The following is a 26,107-nucleotide window of genomic DNA, read 5'->3' as shown; positions in this document are numbered from 1 at the left end:
ACTCACAGGGCCACTGCATCTTCCACCTGCCAAAGGCGGCGGCAGCAGCAGCTTATCCACAGTGTCACTTTAGCAATTCACAAATTCCCAGACTGCCAGCTTTTATTACTACCCTGTAAATCTCAACAGATGAAGCTGAAAAGCCCACATGGAGTACATTACCTGAACCACATGAAGAAACAGCCACAGCAGCTTGTGTGTATCAGAGTAAAAATACAGACTATTTATTTATTTATTTATTTCTACTAGAAGAACATGCTGTTCTTAGACACACAAGTCATCAGTTGTCAGGAGTCGCTTTTGGAGAATTATCAATGAAATCCTTTTCAAGGGTTGGGTACTGAAACCAGGGTCCATCACCCCGGGAACGCATCAGTCTTCGGACTTCGTGCTCCTTTAACCTGCAACAAAGGGAAGAATAACGGGGTCAATAGGACACATAAGCAGGTGCAGCTACGATGGCAGTCAGCACAGGGGTTTTTCAGAAACAAAACAGAACCACCTCAGGACACAGCTACATGGCCTAAGTCAGCACGCTGACCATCTATGTCCCTGTTCATAACAGCCAAGATACGGAAGCAGCCTAGCTGCCCATCAACAGATGAATGGATAGGACAGTGTGGTACATGTACACAAGGGAATTCTATTCAGTCACAAAGAAAGATGAAATCATGCCATATGCAGAGGAATGCATGAAGCTGGCGGTCATCATGCTAAATGATAAGGCCAGACAAGTATAACATGTCCTCTCCTATGTGTAATGCAGATTTCACTACATTCTGATACAGACAGATATACACAGGACATAAAAGCAGATGGACAGTGACTGGGGCAGAGAGGGAACAGTGGGAGGGAGGGAGGAGGGCAGGAAGAGATCAACAGGAAGGAGACGAGAGGAGAAGAGAAGGGAAAGGGAGGTGAGGATGAGTAAAATACATTTAAGAAGATACCACCAGGAAAGCCATCATTTCATACATAAAAAATGTATGAAAAAAGAAAGGAATCCCACAATCCCAACTACAGATTTAATCACTGTATATGTGACAGTCTGGCTTTTATGCACACAGCAACATGGAGGCAGGCATCTGCCACATACATACAAGCAAAGTCTGGGACTTGTGACTTTTATCATCTTGCTCATGTAGCTAAAGCATCACTTATATTGATCAATTCTCTCCACAGGCCCTGCTCTGTGGCTCTGTGACATTGCTTTTCTGCCTTCCCACCTTTCAATGTTAACTGCAACAGAATGCTTATTAATATGCCCATGCAAGGGTCCCTTGCTTCAGGGTGATATGCCTGCCCTTTTGGAGGATCTGCTGCTCTCTGCCTAATATTGCTGCTACCATTGTTAGGAGAGGGAACGATTCCACAGGAAGTGGAGTCCCCTCACCAGCATCAAACTGAATAGCCTGCATTAGATAGTCAGCTATTAAGAAAACAGAAGAGAAAAATCAGAGCCAAGAAAAACATCAACTCAGAGCCCACTCAGCTGTCTTCACACGTCTTTAATCTAAGTGATCTCGACTGTAAAAATGTCTTCTCAACTCCACACCCAAGGCCAACCCTTGACCTTCTAAAGCACACATATTCATCTTTTTATGAGCAAAAATGCACAGATACCCAATTCACTTTCTAAGCATTGGCCAGCTTTCTAGTCTAAGTGTGGCTTAAAGAGTGCATTTACTCAACTTTTTTAAAAAGGACTAAATATGATCCTGCCTTTTCCTACTCTGTTAAATAAAATCAAACAAAATGTGCAAGTATAGTAATTAAAGAGGAAGAGTTCATAAATTTGAAGGGGGAGGAAGAGGAATTGGGGTGGGAAAAGAAAGGAGGTAGAAATTATGTAAATACAGTCTCACGTAGAATGTTCTTTTCCTTCCCTCCCCACCCCCTTCGTTTTTCAAGACAGAGTTCTCAGTGTAGCCTTTGCTATCCTCGAACTCACTTTGTAGACCACAGATCCCCCTGCCTCCCCAGTGCTGGGGTTAAAGGCGTGTGCTACCGCATCTGGCCTGAAAGTTCTAATAAAAACAAAAATCTAAATTTAAAAGAAGCAAACAACAACAGCAGCAACAGCAACAAAGACACAGACAAACAAAACAAAACAAGATTGAGGAAACGGCTCAGTCAGTAAAGTTCTAGCCTTGCAAGGAGAGGAGTTCAATCCCAAAGCCCATATAAAATCATCCAGGCTCACATCCCAATTCTTCGGAGGTAGAAACAGAATCTAGAGCTTGCTAGGCAGCTGCCAGCCTAGTTACGTGACAAGCTCCAGGCCAGTGAGAGACCCTGTCTCAAAATTTAAAAACAAAACAAAAAAACGGGTTAATAGAGAATGAGAACAATACCTGAGATTGCTCTCTCCCTTCCATAGGTTATATAATGCTGTGTTCTCACACACACACACACACACACACACACACTAGCATGCACAAAAACCTGCACACAGACACACACCAAGAAAACAAAACAAAACAGAAAAAACAAAAAACAAAACACAACAAAAACTAAAAACAACCAACCAAAACTAAGGCACACCCTGGCCCGAGAGTAACACAGTATTGAAGGTGTGTGTCTCCACAGGGAGAACATAATCTGAGGCACAGGGTGAGCAGTGTTTGTAAACGGTTGGATCTACACTCACGTCGCTTCATACTAGAAAAGATTTTTAACTGATAAATTCCCTCTAGAAAGAGGCACACAGGGTTACATAAAGTGGCTTCCAGTCGTTCTACATGGTGGTTTCTAATGAGGTGGCATGGCTGCTGTGTGCTCATTTAAGTTTCTTTCAGGGCTGGAGAGCCGGCTCAGCAGTTTGGCGAATGTGCTGCACTCGTATGTGGGGGCTCACAAAGGCCTGTAATTCTGGCTCCAGAAGGTCTGATGCCCTTTTGGCATCCATGAGCCTGCACACACGGGGACACACAGGGACACACAGGGACACACACCCATAACCACTAAAGAAACAGACAGAGAGATCCTTTCAATAGGAGCTGTCATCTCCCCAGTCAGTAACCAAGTCCCCCTACCAAGCAAGCCTCTCCCCGGCCTCGTGTGTCACACAGGCATCTAGGTTCTGAGACCGTTTTCTCCACACCCCGTTCTCCTACCGTAACTCAGCCTTTTCAGATTCGATCTGGAGCACAGCCAGGGTTTTTTCATAGTTCTTTTCAGGACCATCATAGAAAGTTCGGGCGATCCATCTTGATATTGGATGCTAAGAGAAGGTATGTTTCAAATCAGCTACCTTCTGAAGGAAGCGTCACTCTTCTGGGTGACAACTGCTTCACATGACCATTCACACGGCAACAGCTTCGTGGGTTTACATCACTCTGACCACTAGGTTCACGCTATTTTCACCCCACTTTTGAGATAAGCACCTAAGTGGCAGCGTCTGACCAGTCTGCCTCAGTTCCAAGCCTCTGTGCTCTCCACACTGCACTGAAGGACTGCAGCTCAGGGGAGAGGCAAGAGGCGACCAAATTCTACTGATCCAAAGACCTTTTTACTAGACTGCAAAAATAAGCATATCTTCTGCTTATTTAACCTATAAAGCTTAACATAATTTTTTAGTGAAAAAAGTCCAAGAATTGCTACTTTCAAAAATTTTTTAAATATTGTGGGCTAGAAGGATGGGCCAGCAGTTTAGGTCACTTGCTGCTCTTGCAGAGGCCCTGGGCTCAATTCTCAGCACCCACACAGCAGCTCAGAACCATCGCTAATTCCAATTCCAGGGGCTCTGACACCCTCCAATAGCCTCCATGGGTACCCAGCCACATGTGGGGCACATTCGTACATTGAAGCAAAACTCCTAACCATATAAAATAAGTTATATTTTAAAATGTATCATCCATTTGATGTGAAAAACAATACAAAATGATGTCATAATTACCTAACTAAGAAATTTACCACAATATTAACAAGATACCCAGTAAGAATTTTAACGAGCTGTGCAAACCTTGTAATACTCCCAGTGTTCTGGGATGTAGCCTTCTGGGATTTCTGCAAGTTCAGCTTCACCTAGTGAGGGAGAATGATGACAGCGCTAGGTCAGCACAGAGAGCCTGTGTCGCCAGCGCCACGCCAGCTCCTCCACAGCACATCGCAGGCCACTTTCTCGTGGTTCCAAGGCTGCTTCCTGTGGTACTAAACTCATGGGGGGAAGATCAGTCCCCCATCAGCCGTCCATCTTCTAAGTGTAAGACAGGACCCCCAGCATCTCAGCAGAGCTGCCTATTCTGTTCTTATATAACAAGATATAATGAAGGACACAGTGTTTTTTATTTTATTTTCTGCTCCCCTGTAAATCCTCCAGACAAAATAGTCTAAGATTCAAAAAATGTCAGCATTTTAAGATACTGTCTAGAAGACCTTGTGGGCATTAGATGCGTGCAGACTCCAGGATGAATTTCAAGACTGTCTCAGTCAGTGCCTGTCTCTCTCTGTCTGTCTGTCTGTCTCTGTATGTGTCTGTCTGTCTCTTGCATTCTCTCTTCCACACTCTACTGTTCCTCTATTTTCCTGATCCAGTTTGTCAAAGCTAACTTTGGAAAAGGAGATGTTCTGGTTTGAATAAGAATGGCCCCATAGGCTCATATAGTTGAACGCTTCGTTACAGGGAGCACAACTATTTGAAAGGATTAGGAGGATTTGTAGCCTTGTTGGAGGAAGTGTGTCACTGGGGATGGACTTTGAGGTTTCAAAAGCCCCCCCAGGCCCAGCTTCTCTGCTTACGGAGCAGGATGTAGCTCTTAGTTACTGCGTGTTGCCATGATCCCCACTATGATAACGGGCTAATGCTCGGAAAGCCCTAATGAAATGCTCTGTCAGCAAGCTCCCAATGAAACGCTTTCTTTTACAAGAGTTGGCTATGGTGCCTCTTCACAGCAACAGAACAGTGACTAAGACAGCGGAAGGAAGATGAGGCGTCAGCAGCCACCTCCTGTAGAAATGCCCTCCATATGCTCAGAGCTACTTTAAAGGTCCCAGAGCCTTTAGGATGTGGGACTGGAGGGAGAAAGTGGTGACTTATAGCAGCCTTTAAAAGTGAAGCCCACCCTGTTTCCCGGAAGCTTCCTTTGCTTCCCAGTGCCCCACCCACTCCTCCTGAAAGTCTCTGTGAAACCATGACAAAGCGCCCTTCCTTAGAAGGGCTGTGGCAGGTGTTCATTACAGCAATGCCAAAGTACCTAATGTAAATGTTCGTAATTTCCTTTTTAAATTTTTGTATGCTTGTTCACAAATGTTATCACCACATGGAATGTGGGCTGGCTGAAGGACTTACCAATAAATATGTTCACCAGCGTTATGCCAATCATAACCGGGACCCCAGTCAACAAAATGTAGAATTTCTGTGAGGAAAAAACATAAAGATTTTTTCTCATTGTCTTTCCTGCTTCTCTTACCAAAATTATCCTCATTTGATTTCTTCTATCCTTGCTGAACAAACATAACAAGTTGGGAATCAGAACGAAATCCCTGATTTCTGTCCTATTCCTCTGATTTGGTTTTTAGACACACTATTTAGAACAGTACAATATATGTGAAATGACTTTTGACTTCTTGGTTAAAGAAACGCAATAAAGAAAATTCTGTATTAAGAACAAAGTGTGAAAATAATAGCATTTCAGCCACTGAACGTCACTGGAGTTGGTCCCAGCAAGATCACACTCACTAGGTGTGACAGTACACATCTGGGAATCCAGCACTCAGGGGGTGGAGACAGGAGGAACAGGAGTGTGACAGCCTTGAGGTTTGAGGCCAGCCTGGGATAACATGGGATCTATGCCAAATTTAAAAGGGGAGGGGGCTAAGGAGCAGCAGTGCACACCCTGGGAAGGAGGGGCATCTCAGATGGCCAGAGCTCTGTTGCTGAGCATCACAGGCGCAATGGCAGAATCCAAACAACCCTCTTTCTAAGCCTCTGGTTGGTATTTTTTGGATCATGAGATACAGACAAGCAGCAAACAAGCAAAATTATTTACGCTACTGATAAATTAAGGCTATCACTTTAAAATCAACATTCCCAGGTAGCATAAAAATCACAGCAGAGTGCAGTGGTGCACACCTATAACCCCAGCACTCAGGGAGGCAGAGGCAGGTGGATTGCTATGAGTTGGAGGACAGCCTGGTCTACAAAGTGATTCCTGCACAGCCAAGGCTACACAGAGAAACCCTGTCTCAAAACAACAACAACAACAAAAAATCCACATCCCCAATAGAGCTGCTCCATTAGAAGTCTCTGCAGGTTTTCATGTACTGGTGCAGACCACAGGGGCTGACACAGACATGCACTGAGCAGACACAGCCCACCTGATCCTGTAGATTTTTCTACTTGAAGAGGAAAGGCACATGGGACTTCAAGTGGCATGACCCTGAGCAGAAGAAATGGCCGCCACTTGACCAGCAGTCCCAGTGAATCCTTGTTTTAAATAACAGTTCCAGTTAACTTAAAATATTCACCACCCAATCTCTATATCCTCTGGGGAAAACAGTAATTTTAAAGTGAAAGATATTTCCTCATAGAACTGTAAGAACTGTTAAGAACATTTCAACTCACCATTAATTTCAAAAAGCGAGTGTCATAGTATAAAGAAGGCTTGATGACGAACAGTCTCTTGCCATGGTCCCCACTGTGCCGCACGGGAGCTGGAAACATAAAAGTGTTTAACAGGGCTCATTCAGGGGTGGGCAGAGAAGACCTCGGGATCTGTGTGAGTTAATGTGCTTTGTTTGCACATCAGGGTCGGTGGGGCACGTTTCAGAGACTACAGGCTGTTCTTAAGTACAGCTGCTGCTGCTGCTGCTTTTCTTTCTTTATTTTTGTTTTGTTTTCGTTTTTTGAGACAGGGTTTCTCTGTGTAACCTTGGCCGTCCTGGACTCACTCTGTAGACCAGGCTGGCCTCGAACTCCCAGAGATCTGCCTGCCTCTGCCTCCCCAGTGCTAGGATTAAAGGCGTGCACCACTACGCCCAGCTATTTTCTTTTAATGATTAGCAGGGAGCATGTTGAGGCCCGGTCCTCCCTCACACATGCTGCTAAGTGCACAGCTGCAGCTGCTCCTCATTTGAACTCACTGGACGAACACCGAGCAGTCTGTCAGTGTACCTTGGAGTAAGGGTGGGGGCTCAGGCTCCCAACAAGCTGCTCACCTCGCTTCCCCTACAATAAACAAACGTGCTAAAGCTGCCGGGAGTAAGGTGTGGGGTAGGGGTGGAGCAGAAAGGTGAACCATGTTTCCTAACACAAGAAAGTGGAAGGCAGAGCACTGCTGTAACACAGATGCACAGCACCTGTACTTATCTACTCCAATCTCCAGGAGGAAATTGGTTATTACAGACTACACACTCAATTGTGTGTGTGTGTGTGTGTGTGCACGTGCATGCGTATGTGCACACTCAGTTAAACTCAGGGCCTGTGTATGCTAGCCAGACATTCCACCCCCAGGCTATTCCCCCATCCTTCACACAAATCTATCTGTAAGTCACTTCTGACTAGGAATATCTTCCTTCTCTAAGTGAAGATTGAAACGGATCCAGCTGTGTGGGGAGACGTGGAGGTGGACTGCGACTGCTGGGTCCTCTTCCTTTGCTCCGCTTCCCTGAAGCTGACAGACTCACCTTCAGCACTCTATGCCCAGGACTGTATTGCTAGTCAGATGCTCACTGCAGTCTTAACAGCAAAGATGAACCCAACCAAGACCTCTAGGTGGCAACACTAACAGACACAGGAAAGAATGGTGCCACTCATTCACAATGAACGTCTAGAACTCCCCATTCCCTTCAGGACCACAGAACATCTATCTTGCAGGAAGATGATGCTGTTTCAGCAGATGCCATGCTCCCTTTGACATGCCGCACACCCAAGGAAGTGCACAATCGTCAGTATCCATGAGGAACTAAGTTCTGGTCCCCTAGATACCAAAACCTCCAGATGATCAAGGACCTTAAGTGAAATGACAGCTCTGTAACCCACACGCATTCTCCTATATGCTCTAGTTTCTAGACTACAGTGAATGCCATGTAAGCCATGACTGTATTGTAGTGTCAGGGTACAGGAGCAGTTTATTGTTCCAAATACTCTCAAACCGTAGCTGGCTGGGCCTGAGGGTGCTGCTGCATGGATACAGAGGTCCATCTCTACCTGCTACTATCCCTGTCACCTTTACCTACCCAAGCTTTGAAGGTGGGCACCATCTGTGGCAGCTAACAGGGTTTAGAAGTTAATTCACAAGAGACTCTGACATGGGCACGAACTTACCAACTAGAAAGCATACTGCTAACACTCCAGAAGTGACAAGATAAGAGATATTGCAGGCTATTTAATCACTGTGAACCCCAAGATGGTGTTGTTTACTGGGGCTTAGCCCTAGCACACACCCTGAAGCCAAGAGCTTTCTGCTTGAATATTGTAAACAAGATTAAATAAAGTCAAAGGCAAGCAACCAGTTGACAGTGAGTGGACATAGAAAAACCAGAGAGAGTAAGAGGAAGTCAGGAGGATGGATAGAGAGATGCACAGGAAGCAGAAGGGAGGGGCAATGAGTGTGACGGTTTTTTGAGAAAGCATGGGAAAGGAGGTTTCCTTTTCATTTTGGGACATTCATTGAGGAGGAAGGTCAGCTGGATGCTTTCTCTGCCTCTCTGAGCTAGCAGGGTTTCACCCCACCATCTGGCTCCTGAATCGTTAGTGGTAAATCCAATGCTGAGATTTTGTTAAAAACAACAAAGAGACCCTCACATTTTTTTCAAAAACCTTTTTAAAAGTTTCCATCAGCTGGATGATACTGTGGGAAGGACTGTAAGCTTTGTCACAGGGGAAAGCAGTCTTGGCGGGCTTTGCCCTTGGACACACCATGGATACTCCCTGAGATTAACCTTGAGATAGACTGGGTGGAGCCATCCTGGGCCTGGAATTCAGGAAGGGGACCTGGGGACTCCACCTGGACTATTGTGTTTCTAATCGACCCTCAATGGGAGGAAGAGACCGCCCTTCTTCACGAGTGAGACAGGTGGAGAAGAGAGATGGGCAGCAGGTTCAGACCGAACTTGAGGATCAGCGAACAAAGCCAGACCAGAGCACAGGCCAGAGACACCTAAGGACCCATCCTGTGGAACGGATACCGGAAGGTTCACTCTTCTGTCCCTTTAACCTTCTGTCCCTCTTGTGTAAGCTAGTTGGGTTGTATAATAAAGTTTAATTGTTAAGAAACAGAGCCAACATGATACTACAAACCATTTGCCAATTCACTAAAGACCAAAATGCTCACTGTGTGCAGGTTCAAGATGAGTGCAGATCCTACTGGGAGAAAAACAGTAGGTAAGTAGTCAAGGGATCTCAAACACACGAGGGCAGCAAAGAAAGAGTCAGCAGGAGAGAGAGGCCCAGATCAAAGTGCCAGTTGAGCAGGACAGTGAAGCTGAGGACAACACTGTTCACTTTGGGGGAAGTTGGTTGCAGTGGTTTTGCCTGTGCTGGATAGCTTTATACCAACTCGACACAAGTTACAGTCACTGGAGAAGGGGAACTTTCAGATAAGAAAATGCCTCCACGAGATCCGACTGTCGGCTTCTGTGACAAGATTTTTTTGTTTGTCTGGTTGTTTTATTTTACTGGGGGGAGGAGAGGGATTTTGGTGCATGACATGTAAATCACAGACATTTAAAAATTTTTTTTAAAAAAGAACAAAATTAATAATGAAAAAAAAAAAAAGAGATCCGGCTATAGGGCATCTTCTTTTTCTTTTCAAAAATAATGTTTTTAACTTTTTATGTACATTGGTATTTTGCCTGCATGTGTGTCTGTATGAGGGTGTTGGATTCCCTGGAACTGGAGTTACAGACAGTTGTGAGCTGCCCTGTGGGTGCTGGGAATTGAACTCGATCTTCTGGAAGAGCAGCTTATGCTCTTAACCAATCAGTCATCTCTCCAGCCCCTGTAGGGCATTTTCTTACCTAGAGATTGAAGGGGAAGTGCCTAGCACATTGTGGGTGGTGCCATTTCCCCGGCAGGTGGTCCTGGGTTCTAGAAATTTGGGGGCTGAAGATAAAACTGAACTGTCTCAGCAATTTTTCAGAGCAGTTGTTCAAGTATCCACAATGCAATATAAAAATTTCGTGTGATACAGCTGTGCCTCGAGGGCCACACCACTTATTTCAGAGAATCTGATCGCATGCCCTATCCTCAAATAAAGACTCCTTCCCAGTTCATCTATGGCTTGCCAAGACAAAGATCCCCAAGTCAGGTGGGGCATGGCGGCACACAGCTTAAGGGTCTAGCCATCAGAAGCCAGAGGCAGGTTAGGTCTAGCCTGATCTACACAGGAACAACCCAGCCAAGGCTACATAATAAAAGGACAAGACAAGGATCCCCAACAAAACGGTTCTGTCTCCTGGGTTTGTGCTCCGCTCTTCCTCGCTTGCCCTGGGCTCTCCGCCTGCCTGGCTCACACCTCACCCTTCGGGGTTATGTATCATCTCCTACCACAGCTCTTTTCTGATTTACCCAAAAAGTGTGGGTCTCCTGCTTTTCCCTTGAGCATCACTTAATACTTTCCTTTAATGCAAAAAATGTGAGCCCTAATAATTTGTGAAAGCTCACAGGGTCAGAGGACAATATATGTAGCCCAGTCAGTGTCTCCAGCAAACTTCAGTGTCTAACAAGTGGCAGGGGTTGCATGAGCAATGTTGAATTTACAGCTCTTAACTGAATGTTAGCAGGGATCACTTAAGTCCTCACAGTTTACAACACTTACTCAAAGGAGGCAGTGCGCACCTTTCTCAATCAGAGAACAGTGGAAGGCTAAATTATATGCGGCTTCAATGAACAGTCATTACAACTGTATAGCAAAACAAACCAAAACAGGAACTTGAGAGGTGGAGGCAGAGACTGGAGGAAAGTCATAAGTTCAAGGCTAGCCAAGGCTACCCAGTGAGACCTGTATTAATGCTTCATCCCCCCCACCACCACCTGCCCCACCCACCCACCCCCAAAAAGAATGATGTGAGAAAGCTTGGTCTCGCTACATTGGAGGAATATTAATGAGGCTAGCAAAGTAAACTGCATCCTCTTTCTTAACACACAATTACCCAACTGCTTAACAGTTACACCTTATTAACATGCCTGATGACTGCTCCTCCCACCAGCCATCCTGAAATCAACTCCCCACAGCCCTGAGGTCTCTCTGCTGATGTGGGAGGGCCACCTGCTCACATTCTGGAAACATAAGGATGAGCACAGCTTACAGGCCCAAGTCTTCAATAAACGATTTTTTAAATTTTTATTATTGGGGCTGGAGAGATGGCTCAGCGGTTGGAAGCACTGACTGTTCTTTTGGAGGACCCGGGTTCAATTCCCAGCACCCACATGGTAGCTCACAGCTGTCTGTAACTCCAAAATCTGACACCCACAGACATATAATGCACATAAAATAAATAAATGAATAAATAAATAAATAAATAATTTAAAATTTTTTTTATTAATTTTTTAAGGTAAATGTGGACATGTACAGGTGAGTGCAGTTGCCTGTGGAAGTCAGGGACACTGGGTTCATCTGAAGCTGGAGTTCCAGTGGTTGGCACTGGGAAATGAACACGAGGCTTCTGGATGAACAGGAGGCACTAGTAACCACAGAACTGTAGTCTCTCCAGCCCCTTCTAATAAATGATCTTATATATGCAAATCACTCAGCAAAGTTAGTTTGCTGACTGTAACTGATGCCATGATTAAGACAATGTAGCAACTTTCTGTTTGTGTTTCAAACAATCAAAAACTGATCATTTATTGACTTTCTTTAAAGCCTCAGTTAAAAGTACCATTTTAGTTACCTGGGCCAAAACAGTAAGTCCACTTCCTTGCCTCTGTCTGTCTTTCATCACATATCAGCGACAAATTGATAGTGATTCTAAGACAGTGGTTTAGAAGGGAAGCGCATTTGTTACCAAGCTTGATAACCTGCATTTGACCCCTAGACCCACACAGTGGAAGGAAAGAGCTGATTCCCACAAGCTGTCCCCTGACCTCTATGGGTCTAGCCACTGTGTCTCAGTGTCCACTCCAATTAGGTCCTGATCACCTCTGAACCCCCTCTCTCAACACCTCGTTCTCCCAAAAGCCCGACATCCAGACACACCAGAAAAGCCACACCCTACTGCTGCCAGTTTCACTTGGTAAAATGAGCCGCAAGTCCATCTTACACACTCAACAGCCCCTCTCTGAGGTCACAGTACTTTGCTCACATATCTGCTCCTCAGCTTTCCTCCACGCTGAGAAATACCTGTGCTATATTAGCTTTAGAACAGAAAGGCAGCCAGTGTTTTCTGTCCACAAGCTGGGAATTTGGCTGCTTTGAGCCTGTGGCAAAGCATGATGGGCAGTATGTGGCCGAACAAACTGCACACCTTCGAGTGGCAGGAAGAGGAAAAAGGAAGTGCTGGTGCCCCAATTTCCCCTTCAAGGGTACACCTTCAGTGACAGGAAGACCTTGGATTGGAATTCCACCTCTCAGAAATTCAATCACAGTCTACCAGCTACTTGGAATGTTGTGAGAGCAGCATCACAGGTTCAAAGCCAGCCTGCAACACAGAGTGTATTCAAGATCAGCTTGGGCAACACTTAGTGAGGTTACCTCAGAAATGTACAAAGTAAAGAAAAAGAGGGCTAGGGATGCAGTCTGGGGTAAAACGCAGCTGGCTGGTATATGCAAGAGTATTTACCAGCAGCACCAAAGGGTAAATCTCATGCTGCATTCTCTACTCTGTTTTGAATAGTCTAACGCTTGGGTGATGGTGCTAGAAGTGATTCTGACTCCAAATGCTCCACAACTGCTCTATAAGATGTCTACAAAGACCGGCTTCCCCGGCTTCCAGAAAAGGAAAGGAAGATCTGGACCTTCCAGGTCAGCTTCCAAGAAGTGTGGGCTCAAGGTCACAGAGCTTTTAGATTCTACAGCCAGGATTTGAATCTAGGCAGCCCAGCTCCAGAGAAAAGAAGTTGGTGTGTGTGCGTGCGTGCATGTGTATATGTGTGTGTGTGTGTGCGTGTGTGTGTGTGTGTGTGTGTGTGTGTGCGCGCGCACACGCACTAACAATCTTGCTAGGACACCCAAGGAGATGGCAGAAGAGATGAAAACCTTCAGGCAGCCATGATGGACTCGGTGTGCCCGTGAAAGCAGCAACACCATGAAACAGTCCTTCCTGGAACGAGCAGCCAGCACGCCTCCCCTGGTCTCCCTGTGATCCTGTCACAACTGCAGGAGTGGAGAGTGGTACAGAGAGAGGACTCAGCGAGTCTTACCTCAGCTTAGCTAGACTCCATAAAGCACTCTCTGGGGAGGGTTCGAGGGATCTCTACTTGGATATGTGGGGATATTTGTAACAACAACAACAAAAATAGTTTGCAAAAGGATTTGACCAAGTAGTGTTAGCACATAGAGTCTGCATGGAATAGAAATTCCTGCTGGTATTTTAGATTCTTTCCAGCATTTGCATACTGCTGCATTATACAATGTGGCATAATTAAAATTAGGTTGGGAGAAAATGCATAAAATGGGCCCAGATGCCTGGAGATTGGAGAGAATGTTGTTAAGGGTACATTCTTTATTTCTCTGTATTGCACAAGGCAAATAAACAGTATATCTCTAACCAAGAGGGTTAAATAAGTCAACTACTTAAAATAGTGCCTGGCACTTAGCAGATGTTCGATAAACACTGCCACCATTAGTGCCAACTTAGTAGAGTGGCACATAATTTTTAATATTAATTGAATCCGTTTCCTCACTGGCAACCTAGGGAGTCTTTAGAGAGAGAGAGAAACAGATTGACTACTGAGCATGCAGAATCCTGCTCTGTGTCCTCTTCTGGAAAGCACAGGGATCTGAGGCAGGCTCCCAGGCCCACACTATGATTGATGGGGCCTGAGCTCTTTAGGCCCCTTTCTAAGACAGCAGTGGCTCTCAGCCTTCCTAATTCGAGGAACCTTTAATACGGTTCCTCGTGTTATGGTGACCCACAACCATAAAACTGTTTTCGTTGCTGCTTCATAACTGTGATTTTGCTCCTGTCATGAATCATAATGTAAAGATATGTGTTTTCCTATGATCTTAGGCGACCCTTGTAAAAGAAGTCACAAGCTACAGGCTGAGAACCACTTCGAGATAGCCCACAGACAGCAAATAGAGTCTGGGCTGCACTCAGCATAGCACATTCACTAACACTATAGTATTTTTTTAAAAAACAAACAAAGCATTTTCGTGTGGACTCCTAAGACATCGTGAACTCCACGGACGTAGTTACTAGCGCGCCTAAATGGGGCTGTCACCTGGAGCCTACTTCTCAGCAACGTCCTATCTGCGGGCTAGAACCAGCTGCGGTGCCATCTATCCTGACTGCCCCTCGCCCAAGGGATGTAGCGCAAGCCTCTAATCCCAGCACCTCCCAGCACACGCGAACAGACGCCGGAAGATGCTCGAACCTCCGAGACCTTGTCTCAACAACCAAGAGTGTGTTGCCCTTGGAGACAAGGGCGACAGCTCCCATGTCTGTCTCGCCTGGCTGCAAGTGAACAGCACCGGCACGGCGAGTGACAACGTGCGGCGCGCTAACGCTAAGCTTTAACGAGCGCATCCGATTGCCGCAGCAGCTCCTCACACAGCCAGCGCGGTGTGTCCTCTAGACGCCCCGGGCCAACTGTGTGGTCCGTGCTCCTTTCCTCAGAGGTCCCCAAGGTCACCTGGAAACAGCCCTCCCACCTCCCACCCGCGTCTCCAAGGCCGGCACCCACCGACAGTCTTCGGAAAGCTCCGTGTGAGAAAACTTCCGACTCCGAGTCTAGTACCAGCACGGCGGCCAGCCAGCGCTGTCAGCGCGGCGACCGAAGCCCGCTGCAGCAGGCTCATGGCCGCCATGGCTACTCCGGCCACGGAAGGAAGTGGGGTGAGCAACGGGAGCCGGGAGGGACAATCTTAACAGTGAGGGCGAAAGCTGGAGGCGGCCATGTTGAGTGAGGGCAACGGCGGGTTCCTGTACGTTTCGTATGTGGACGCTCGCGGGCGAACGTGACGACATTATAGCTGGGGAACGCGAAGAGAGCCGACGTAAACTCTATGGTAGATTGGGAGGTTGGGGTGAGAGCAGTTGGGGCGGCCATGTCTAGTAAGGGCAAAGCGTGTTCCTAATTACTTCACTTATCCGCACACATCGGCGGAAGTGACGTAGCGCCTACCCAGTGGGCCTACTTTAGAAACATGGCTGCGACCAGTCTAGTGGGTGTTTGTAGAGGAGTCTCAGCGTTCCTGAAGGCTGCCGGTTCCTTAGTAAATCCCAAAGCCCTTGCTCACTCCGGGTAAGTGAGGAAAGGGATGTCGGCCTCCGCCCGTGGGTGCTCGTTGCTGAGTGCAACAGAGCTCGGGCACTGAGGCCACCTCGGAGACAGGGGGAGTGACCTTGGAGTCGCCCACCCTGGCGCATCCCTGTTGCTGCGGCCGTGGGTCCGGCGGCCGGGGAGTTTCAGATGTTTACTCGGACACTATACTCGGGCCGGGTGGCTTAGGGGAGACAGCTCCGAGGAGTCTTGTGCTGTGGACCGTAAGACAGAAAGGGATTCGTGGACCGTCTGGTTCGGACACAATTCGTCCGATATTATTAAAGATGAGGATAGCAGAAGATGTTTCTGCAAGTGTGAGGGACAGCTTCGTCAACAGGAGAGTACCTCGGATTAATTGAAGGAAGCAACCCATGTCCGGTGGAATACATAGCTACTGCGCATGCATCTATTTTCTTCTATGTTATTAACTCTAACTCTGAAAGTTAGCTTTTTAAAACTTTTGCAGACTTGTACACACCAGCAATCCCAGCACTCCCATGCCCAGATAGGAGGTAGAGAAAAGAGCTTTTAAACCTCTAACAGAGAATATTCGGCACAGCATCATAAACGAGAAACACTGTGCCTCAACAGGGGGGGAGAGAGCCGACTACTGGAGATTGCTGACCTCTACATGTGTGTCACGGCACATGAATCCATGTACTCACGTATGCACTAATACTAAATAAAAAGACAGACATATATAACTGTATAAATATGTTGTGTGAAATTATTGGGTAGCAATTTTTCAATAAAAAGTACCTTCTAATGCATTTTAATACCTTACTGCTTCTGGGGTAAAAATCTTGTGTAGAAATTTTGGCATTGTACTAAAAAAATGTTTCTTGCTTATAAAGTTCGAGCATAATAAACTTTAATCATTATTTGCTTGTGTTCAGTTGCAGGTTTTCTCTTAGTTTGTTACATAAGAACACACCACACGTCACATCTTCTCTCCAGTGTAAATTGCTTCATACCACGTTGTCAAGGAAAGGACTAGAAGAATTTTTTGATGACCCAAAGAATTGGGGGAAAGAAGAAGTCAAATCTGGTAAGATTTTTAGAATGGTCTGTCTTAATTGACTGAGCCCGTCATCCTCCTAGAATTACCCAGTTTAGGATTTCTTTTTATAGTTTCCTTTGGATTCCTTACAATTTCCAAGTGGATTTCTTGTCACTGAAATAAAACTTCCTTGGCTAGTTGGTGGGATATTTAGAAGCAGGGTACCTTGAAAATGTTGAGTAACATGACGTTTGGGTTTATTTTAGTTGGTGTGTGTGTGTGTGTGTGTGTGTGTGTGTTTAATAATTTAAAAAAATTTGCAGTGGCATTAGGGAATGAAAATGCATTTGGCACAAATACTAGCAGTCTTTGAATGTTGTCACTAATCAGGTTACTGCTACTTTCATGTTATTTAATTGAATCATATACAATATAATATAGTAATTCTGTTATACATTTTACAGATACAGAAATAGATTTTATTTTGAGAGTGACTAATTAGCCAGGGGCGTAGATCTAGAAACATCATTTAGTGTTACACATTTCTCATTCTCATAGGAGCCGCATGGACCTGCCAGCAGCTAAGAAACAAAAGTAACGAAGACTTACATAAACTTTGGTGAGTGTTCTGCATTTGAAATGTTACGTGTTAACAGTGGGGTCAGAACTGCACCCCATGTGATAAGGAACTGGACAAGTGATTGTTTTCATGGTACAGTGGGTAATCATATGAGCTTTTTTTCCGAGTATTACACTAAGGCAGATACTTCATAGGTCAAAGGTAATAGGAAGTTTACATTTTTGCTATAAATGCTGTGAGTTCTTTTTCCTCACCTTGGTTGTTTGGACTATTAAACAGAAGAAAAGGAATGTCCCATTTCAAGCAGGATTCTTTTTTCTGTTCTAAAAGAACAGTCAAAAGATAATGTCTCTGACTACAGGCTCGCCGCTGGCCAGATCTTACAGAGTCGTTCACAGTGGCTGCCTTCCTTTTTATTCCCTTTCCATGACTTTATTTCTTTGACCTATTATCCTTCTGAGGTGTCGAAAGTTATGTCCACTGAGAATGGATGACATGTGTCCCTGCTAAATCCTGCATTCTAATATTTAGCCCCAGGCTGTTTTGCTTAAGCCATACTTGTTTGGGGGGAGTTTCACACAATATATGTAGGCTTTGCCATCTCTGGAATAATTAGGCCTCTATGCCTGTATGCCAGTGCTGGTCAGTATGTGGAGTAGTGCCTACAGGCAGATAGCTCCTTACCTGCTGTCACTCAGGCCACCTCACTCATAATTGTCACCCACGTGGGCACTGTAGCAGGCATTCAATTTTTTATCCCCTAATTTGAAGGATTAGTTTTCGTAACAGATTAGAGAATTACATAGAGTTTACAAAACCCACCCATACTGTGCTTATTTGTTACAGAAAAGTAAGTTTTAGTAAAGTGCTATTATTATGGGTTATCGGTAAAGGTGGAATGTAGGACTGTTTCAGGACTCACTATGTTAAAACCAACATTTTCTTCCACTCCTCCCCCTTCGACTGTGTCGCTCCTACTAGAAAGCTGCGGGTTCTTTGTACTGCCCTCCACTGCTACTGCTTTAATTCTGAAACTGAGGTCTTCACCCACCCACTTTCCCCAGCTCAGCCAGGTCAGTGTTTCAGAGTCCAGCTGCCCTGTTTGCTTCCATCCTAAATCCATCACTCAGAAGCTTTCCCTGGGTACCACTGAGCTGGAGGAGGTGTGTGTCCATCCCTTAACTGTTCTAATACATGTTGTCTCCCCAACTCAGTAAGCCACATCAGAAACAGTGTGGCAGGCTAGAGGTACAGTTTGCACAGGGGTTTGAGGTGACCCATGATCATAACCCCGAGTGCTCTGAGCTGTGTGCATTAGAGAGAGGGAGTCGGTGGTGCCAGCCTCCAAGGGTTGTGAGGAAGGCTCAGCACGCAGGCATGGACAGGCTGCTCAGTGGGCACTGTTCCTCTTCCTTGCCTGTGGCATGCAGGGACTGTGGCTGATGCTCCCGGACACAGTGCAGCACCTGAGGATGCTGAGGGCGGCTCTTTGTAATGGTGCCTGGTGTGAGGTTTTGGAAGGACCTCTGGGCTTTCAAGGGCTTTTCATTTTGATGTAAGAAGTCACTATAGAGTAGCATCACGGCTTTGTATTTGGTGCAGGTATGTCCTTCTGAAGGAAAGAAACATGCTTCTAACTCTAGAGCAGGAGGCCAAGCGACAGAGTTTGCCAATGCCAAGTCCAGAGCGCTTAGAAAAGGTAGGTTTGTGGGGCTAAGGCCCTGCATGGGGTAACAGCCAAAAGGGAATGCGCACATGGTTCTTACAGTTCTCTCAAACCTTCTTTCTGTCTCTTGAGAGTGTTTCTGTCACAGTGTCGTATGCCTTGGCTGTCTCCTCATTCTCAGTTGCGACTTCCAACCTACAGATGGGTATTTATTTGTGTTTATCTTGAGCAGCTCCCTGGGAGTAAAATGGCCAGGCTGTACGGTAAGTTTCCATTGAAGTGCTTTCTGGGGGCAGCCATGGATGTCAGGCACAAGCCATGGAGGCCAAGCTCAGGATCCAGAACCCAGCAGTACAGTAGCCATCGCATTGCATGCCCTGCTCCAGTCTGGCTGCTCCCCACCAACACAGCCACTTTCTAATGTGGAGGCCTGGGTTGTTTTGCTCTTCTGTGATTTTGCTGTGGTTTTTTCCCCTGAGATTGTTTTAGAGTCAACCCCTGATTTTTTGTTCATATGTTGTCAGTGAGGCCAGAGCTGAGCTTTGTAGCAGCTGTAGTATTGAGCCTTACTGCAGCCCACTTCCCTCCCCTCCCCATGAATCAGCATTCTCACCACACTGCACACGGAGGAAAGGCCACAGTGTCCCTGGCAGAGTCAGACAAGAGAGGTGAACTCAGTTCCTCTCCTTTATGGGATGGACAGCGTGACCGGGTGAGAGTTGAGTTTCACTTTGAGTTTTTAAACTTGATTTTATGTCATAGTAGATGTGCTGGAAGTCCCATGACCAGTCCAGAGCCCACGCCCCACCCTGCTTCCACGCCCCACCCTGCTTCCACGCCCCACCCTGCTTCCACGGCTCTCTAGTCATCTTTATTCTCCTTCCCCACTTCATGTCTCTTTATCTATAAAACTTAAACATTTCTGAACATCACTTCATACATAACCATTACACTTTTAAGTCAGGAAACAAACACTGATATAGAATCCATTTGCATTATTTACCTTGTATTGAGTATCCTAACAATATCGTTTATAGCAAGAAAATCTTGCATCATGCTTTTTCTGTTTTTGTGATCCTTTAAAGCAGAGAATGGGTCTTTATATTTTATGGCATGGATGTTTTTGAAACATGCAGCCATTCCCTTAATTTGAGGCTGTTTGGTGGTTCTCATGGGGAGGAAGACAGACTAGCTGAACTACACTCTTGGCCAAGTAAAATCTATAAACTAAAAAGTCTCTTGAGTGGGGTACAGCTAACTGGTATGTGCTGGCAGGTGATCCTTTGAGAAGCTGTGGGCCAGTAGTAGTCTTTCTAGTTGGGGAGTTTGTGTTTCTAATCTGGGGATACCAGTTGAGTGTTCTTATCCTGAAAGCCAAAATGCTCCAAAGCCCAGGCTTTGAACATTAAGCGCTGCGCTGCTCTGCTGATGTGCTGTGGTGTGAGCATCTAGGACTCGCTCTGTGGAGCCAGCAGTGTAGACGACAGCCTCAGGAGAGCTCAGCTGCCCCAGCCCTGCCTTGGCTGGGTGCGCTCTACTGTAAGCCATCAGTAGCCAGATTACAGAAGTCCTCCGAGGGAGGAGAACGTTGTATGCAGCCTCGGAGACAGCTTGCTTCTGTCTTCTCAGTGGCTGGGAAGGTGCAGAAGGTCAGCTGCTGTAAAGTACCGGTGACAGTGGGCGTAGCACAAGTTCTGAGCATGAGCTGACAAGTAGGACATACAATCATTTGTCTGAATTGCCCATCTTTGAGCTACGTGGGGTTATCTTTAAATTTAGTCTTCCCAGCTATTTTGTAAGGGATATCCTAAGAAGCAATGTGTGTAGACAGTGTGTGTGTGTGTTAAGATGCTGAGGTAGCCACATGCCCATCTCACAGTGGCTCAGTGCTTAGAGCGCTGAGAAAGTCGACTGCTGAAGTTCCAGTCCTCAGGTAAGAGGATTTATAGACTGGGTGTGGTGGCACACACCTTAAATGCCAGCACTCAGGAGGTAGAGGCGGGCAGGTCTCTGAGTTCAAGGCCTGGTCTACATAGCAAGTTCCAGGCCAGCCAAGGGTTTCATGTGTGTGCATGTGTGTGTGTGTGCGCGCGTGTGCGTGTGTGTATTGTGTGTGCGTGCGTGTGTGTGTGTGTGTGTGTGTATGTGTGTGTATTTCTAACCCAGTACATGCGACTATACCACTATATTGTTTACATTAAAACCAGCATAGAACTGTGAATAAAAATGGAATAGAAGCAAATAGATGCTGTAGGAATATCTTGTTGCACCTTAGGAGTCCTAGCCCTCCCTCCCTGTGAGAGCAGGAGCTGCCCCGCAGGCCAGGACACCTGCTGAATTGGGGGACACAGTGCCTGTCACACCCAAGCATGGACTTTGTTCTGACAAAGGCAGCCGTGCTTGTCGCTTCTCCTTAGCTCACTGCATTCACAAACAAACAGCGAGTGCTAGAGTTGCATCCGCTCAAAACCAGTTAGGAAGAAAACTTCAGACGAGCTATAGAAAGTCAAACACCTCTGCCAAAGGGCTTCCTAGGATGTACTAGAAAGTGGTTTCTAAATAAAAACATAAATTCCCTACTTTGTAAATCTTTCTTTTAAAAGATTTATTTATTATGTATACAGTGTTTTGCCTGCGTGTATGCCTGCATGCCAGAAGAGAGAACCAGATCTCATTATAAATGGCTGTGAGCCACCATGTGGGTGCTGGGAATTGAACTCAGGACCTTTGGAAGAATAGACAGTGCTCTTAACCTCTGAGCCATCTCTCCAGTACTTTGTAAATCTTGATGAGTTCTTTTGGAATGTAGTGTGTGTGATGGCTACAGCTGGCTGTCTCTCCTCATCCCAGGTTGTGTGGTGTGTGTGATGGCTACAGCTAGCTGTCTCTCCTCATCCCAGGTTGTGTGGTGTGTGTGTGATGGCTACAGCTGGCTGTCTTCTTCTCATCCCAGGTTGTGTGGTGTGTGTGATGGCTACAGCTGGCTGTCTCTCCTCATCCCAGGTTGTGTGGTGTGTGTGATGGCTACAGCTGGCTGTCTTCTCCTCATCCCAGGTTGTGTGGTGTATGTGATGGCTACAGCTGGCTGTCTCTTCTCATCCCAGGTTGTGTGGTGTGTGTGTGATGGCTACAGCTGGCTGTCTTCTTCTCATCCCAGGTTGTGTGGTGTGTGTGATGGCTACAGCTGGCTGTCTCTTCTCATCCCAGGTTGTGTGGTGTGTGTGTGATGGCTACAGCTGGCTGTCTTCTCCTCATCCCAGGTTGTGTGGTGTATGTGATGGCTACAGCTGGCTGTCTCTTCTCATCCCAGGTTGTGGACTCCATGGATGCCTTAGATAAAGTTGTCCAGGAGAGAGAAGATGCTTTAAGGCTTCTTCAGACCGGCCAAGAAAAACCAAGACCTGGTGCTTGGAGACGGGACATCTTCGGACGCATCATCTGGTACATGACCACACTGAGACTTAGAAGATAGAGATCGGCTGCCTTGTTCCCCTCCCAGTATCTTTATGATGTATGAGAGATCTCGTGTAATGCAAGCTCCCCATCCCCTAGCCCACAAAATAGCCACCAAGGTTGCTTTGTCTGGTAAAACAAACTCTAGACCAGAAAACTCTTCTCCATGGATTCTTATCTTGAGTGAATCATAGGACTTTCATGAAAGTTAGATGTTTCTGACAGAAAAACCTACCTCTACCCATGTAATTTCAGATTATAAGACCCAGAGCTAACTTCAGGTCCACCCCGCCCACTAAGATCCTGGACTCTTGAAAGTTCCTGAGTAACAAGGTCAGCTGCTTGCTCTAGCATCTAGCCTGGGCCAAGCAATGAACAGCTTGCCTCTTCCTGAGAAGGATCTGAGATTCAGTTTGAACTCTGAGAAATAAAGACCACAGAGGATCCAGGGTAAACTAACTCACGGACTTGTAGTATCTCAAACATGAGTCCACAAGTGGAGAAGCTTGAGGTGTGTAGACATTCCCCAATCTGAACGCCTTAGAAGCAGCACACTCTCACTTGATGGGGAATCTCTGCCCTCCTGATAGAAACCATCTAAGTCAACGCAGAAAGACAGATGTTGCCAAAACCTCTCCCTTAAACTCTTCCAAGGAGCTGCACAGTTGTGGCGCAGGGCTCTAATCCCAGCACTCAGGGGGCAGAAGCAGGCAGATCTGAGTCCATGGCTAGCTGATCTACAGAGAGAATTCCAGGACAGCCAGGGCTACACAGAGAAACCCTGCCTCAAAACAAAAAGCAGAACAAAACAAAACAAACACTTCCAAGGATTTAGGGATGTAGCTCTAGTCGAAAAATCTCCAGCATGCAATTTTAATTATGTTTTCGAATAATTTTAAAAAATGTATTACTTTGCATGTTTGTATGTGCTATGGTAGTGCATGTGTTGGGGGTGCAGAGGGAACGTGTCCACTTCACGTGTGTCTTAGGGATTTAATTCAGGTGGCAAGTACTATCTCCCTGGCCCCATTTTCTAATTTTTTAAATTGTATTAATTTGAGGCCAATTAGAAAACAGTGAAAAAATGAAGTAAAAATGTATCAAATATTTTGTATAAAGCAATAACTTCACTTTTTTGGCAGGCACAAATTCAAGCAGTGGCCTATACCTTGGTACCTAAATAAAAGATACAACAGGAAACGGTTCTTCGCAATGCCTTATGTGGATCGCTTTGTCAGGTGAGCACAACGCCCTCATGATGAGGCAGCCTCCCTTCTCCAGGAGCCGTGTGACCTGAGCTTATTTTACACCTTTGCTTCTTCTATCACATAAGTAATGTGTTTTCATCACTTTAAAAAAAAAAAAAGCCTAGCACTCAGGGACGCGGAGGCAGGTGTGGCTCTGTGGGTTCAAGGACAGCCAAGGCTACACAGAGAAACTCTGTCTAAAAAACAAAACAACACAACAAAGGCACTGGATTGAAAAAAGCAGAAAATTGAAGTCATATATATATATATATATAAAATCTTACTGTCCATAAAGTCACTGTACTATTAGTGTGTATCCCTTTGAAAGCTGTATAACTTTTGTGTGTCTGAAAATAAGAGGGAAATCTAACTGCAGCGAGGAGTGCAAGTTCCTTATTCCAGGCCTCATGGAAAGGGGCAGGGTCTGGGGGGGGGGGGTTGTTTTTGTTTTTGTTTTTTTCTGAGATCATGCTGTGCTGCAAGCTCTTACCTCAAGTGTTTCCAGTGGCAAATTCTGCATTCAGTTTACATGAGACAGGGAGAATAGGGTATTTCTGTTAGAAAATCGTAGTTGCCAAGAGCCACCAGCTGATACTTAAGAAACTAGGTAACATTCCTTTTAAAGCTACTTAAACACTGAAGTCATGCCCATAGTACAGAAGCAATCTAGCTGGCGTGCTGGCACACCTGTGACCCAACACTGAGGAGGTCAAGGCAAGAAGACTGGGTACAAGACCTGCCAGGGATCCTTTCTGCTCCCCACAAGGCTTTTCACAAACTGATGTTTATACCCCAAAGCTTCATCCATAGCAAAAGTTAAAGAACTTAATTCATAAGTTTGCGCATGTGTGTACGGGCACATACATACTATCCTAGCATGGTCATGTGTGAAGTAGAGGACAGCTTGCAGGAAGCAGTGCTCCTGTAGTCCAGGTGCCTGCAACAGGCTCGTCGCCAGCCATTTTAGTTTTTAGATGAGCACTAAGCGTTTAATATACCTTAGAATTAACGAATTTCATCTTCCTCTCTAAACCAGCTCCCTGTTGGTGTTTTAATCTGCTATGTGTAGCCCTGGCACCTGCTGTAGGCCAGCCTTGAGATGGGCCTGCTGGGATTGGTGTGCACGGACATAACTTTGTTTTTGTCCATAGTGCATGTGTGCAGTGGACCCTGAAACAACCTGTATTTGAATGCCAGTGTTGTGGGTTCAGTCCGTCCTTCAAATTCTTCCTGGGCTGTTTCACATCTGCCTTCTTTCCCCCGTCTACTCCAGTACGGCCCCTTACTGAACACCATCCTCTCAGCTGCATGATTTTCAAGGCTTTTAAGCCCCACCTCTCAAAAGTTATACACTGTACCACCCAGTTGGGCATGTCTCCTTCATCAGTGACAACTTTTACTGTCTCCTAACACCTTGCTCATTCCCACCTCTGGGGTTGATCCTACAGCTTTGAAATTTAAGACCTAGTTAAGAGGGCTGGAGAGATGGCTCAGTGGTTAAGAGCACTGACTGCTCTTCCAGAGGTCCTGAGTTCAATTCCCAGCAACCACATGGTGGCTCACAACCATCTATCATGTGATCTGATCATAATGTATACATAATAAATAAATCTTTAAAAAAAAAAAACCTAGTTAAGAAATCTGGGCCTAGTGATGGCTCAGAGGTTAAGAGACTGCTCTTTCAGAACTCCTGAGTTCAATTCCCAACAACTACATGGTGGTTCACAACCATCTATAAAGTCATCTATGCTGTCTTCTGTCATTTATGCAGGCAGAGCACTGAATACATAAATTTCTTTTTTTTAAATACATGGTACATTTCTTCTCTTCACAATTTCTGCAGGTACTGATAGTTTGACTTCCATTATGTTGTTTGTAGCGATCATTGTTAAAACTTGATTTATGTACACCAAGCACTGCTAACAGAATGGTTTTGTCTAAGCTGCTGTTATGTTTTTATTCTAGACTGAGATTTGAGAAACAAGTCCGCATTGAAGCAAGAAAGAAAAGTTTACAGAGAAAGAAAGAGAAGATTCTCCAGGCAAAGTTCCCACATCTCTCTAAAGACCGGAAGACAAGTACTGTCTAAGATGAGATCCAGAAGTCCAGTTCCTCTGTTCTCAAAGCATAGTAGTCTGTCCTGATGTGAATGTCTGTTAGGCAGTTTATAAAGAAATGGTCTTGTCAAGTGACGTCAGTTGTTCTTCCGGGTAAAATGTCATGTTAATGAATCCGATATGTAGTGTTGCTTCTACCACAACCAGGCAGAGTTCAGGTTGAGTTCCACTGAACAGGTCCTGACTTCTAAGCAGCTTGTATCACCTGATGTCTTGGTATAAATGTGATGCTAGGGGCTAGAAAGATGGCTCAGAGGTTAAGAGCACTGGCTGTTCTTCCAGAGGTCCTGAGTTCAATTCCCATGGTGTCCTCTTCTGTTGGGCAAGCATATACACAGACAAAACCCTGTATATGTAATAAATCTTTTTTTTTTAAGTGACACTAGCAGTCAAGTCGGTTTGGGAATGCTGTTTTCACCACTAGTTAAAAAAGTGCAAGGAAAGGGATGGAAAAATGGCTCAGCTATTACAGGGTAGGCTCACAACCAAAAAGTGTGAGGGGACAGGGAGCTAGAAAGATGGCTCAGTGGTCAAGGGCACAAGTTGCTCTTCCAGAGAACCCACTCTGCACAAACATGGAGGCTCAAAACCATCTTCTTAACTCCAGTTATAGGGGAGACAGTGTGTTCCTCTGGCTTACAGACACCACGTCCTAGCATGGTGCAGACATACATGCA

The 26,107-nt window shown here is 45.7% G+C and overlaps 2 protein-coding genes across 4 annotated transcripts; one reads left to right on the top strand and one right to left on the bottom strand.

The window, feature by feature from the left end:
* Nucleotides 1–202: 202 nt before the first annotated feature.
* NDUFB5 (NADH:ubiquinone oxidoreductase subunit B5) lies at nt 203–14,920 on the bottom strand. The gene is made up of 6 exons (XM_084769409.1): nt 14,786–14,920; nt 6,566–6,654; nt 5,291–5,357; nt 3,965–4,026; nt 3,117–3,223; nt 203–401 (listed from the first exon to the last, which is right to left on the bottom strand). The coding sequence occupies exons 1-6, from the start codon at nt 14,907–14,909 to the stop codon at nt 281–283; spliced, it is 570 nt and encodes a 189-aa protein (XP_084625535.1). The 5' UTR covers nt 14,910–14,920; the 3' UTR covers nt 203–280.
* MRPL47 (mitochondrial ribosomal protein L47) lies at nt 14,802–25,505 on the top strand. Of its 3 annotated transcripts, none has more exons than XM_084769407.1 (7): nt 14,802–14,937; nt 16,264–16,415; nt 16,926–16,986; nt 18,550–18,646; nt 21,924–22,054; nt 23,209–23,304; nt 25,279–25,505. In XM_084769407.1, exons 4-7 carry the CDS (start codon nt 18,575–18,577, stop codon nt 25,400–25,402), a joined length of 423 nt encoding a protein of 140 aa, XP_084625533.1. In that variant the 5' UTR covers nt 14,802–14,937; nt 16,264–16,415; nt 16,926–16,986; nt 18,550–18,574; the 3' UTR covers nt 25,403–25,505. The 3 variants fall into 3 exon arrangements, with proteins under 3 accessions (XP_084625533.1, XP_084625532.1, XP_084625531.1); XM_084769406.1 differs by lacking the exon at nt 14,802–14,937 and adding an exon at nt 15,112–15,346 and having other exon boundaries at nt 16,270–16,415; XM_084769405.1 differs by lacking the exon at nt 14,802–14,937 and adding an exon at nt 15,144–15,346.
* The last annotated feature ends 602 nt before the right edge of the window (nt 25,506–26,107 follow it).

This window comes from Acomys minous, assembly GCF_964271855.1.
Source record: "Acomys minous genome assembly, chromosome: 19".
In the NCBI taxonomy this organism is placed as follows: domain Eukaryota; kingdom Metazoa; phylum Chordata; class Mammalia; order Rodentia; family Muridae; genus Acomys; species Acomys minous.
The sequence above is the reverse complement of the archived record's forward strand: the minus strand, read 5'-3'. Positions and strand labels throughout refer to the sequence as shown.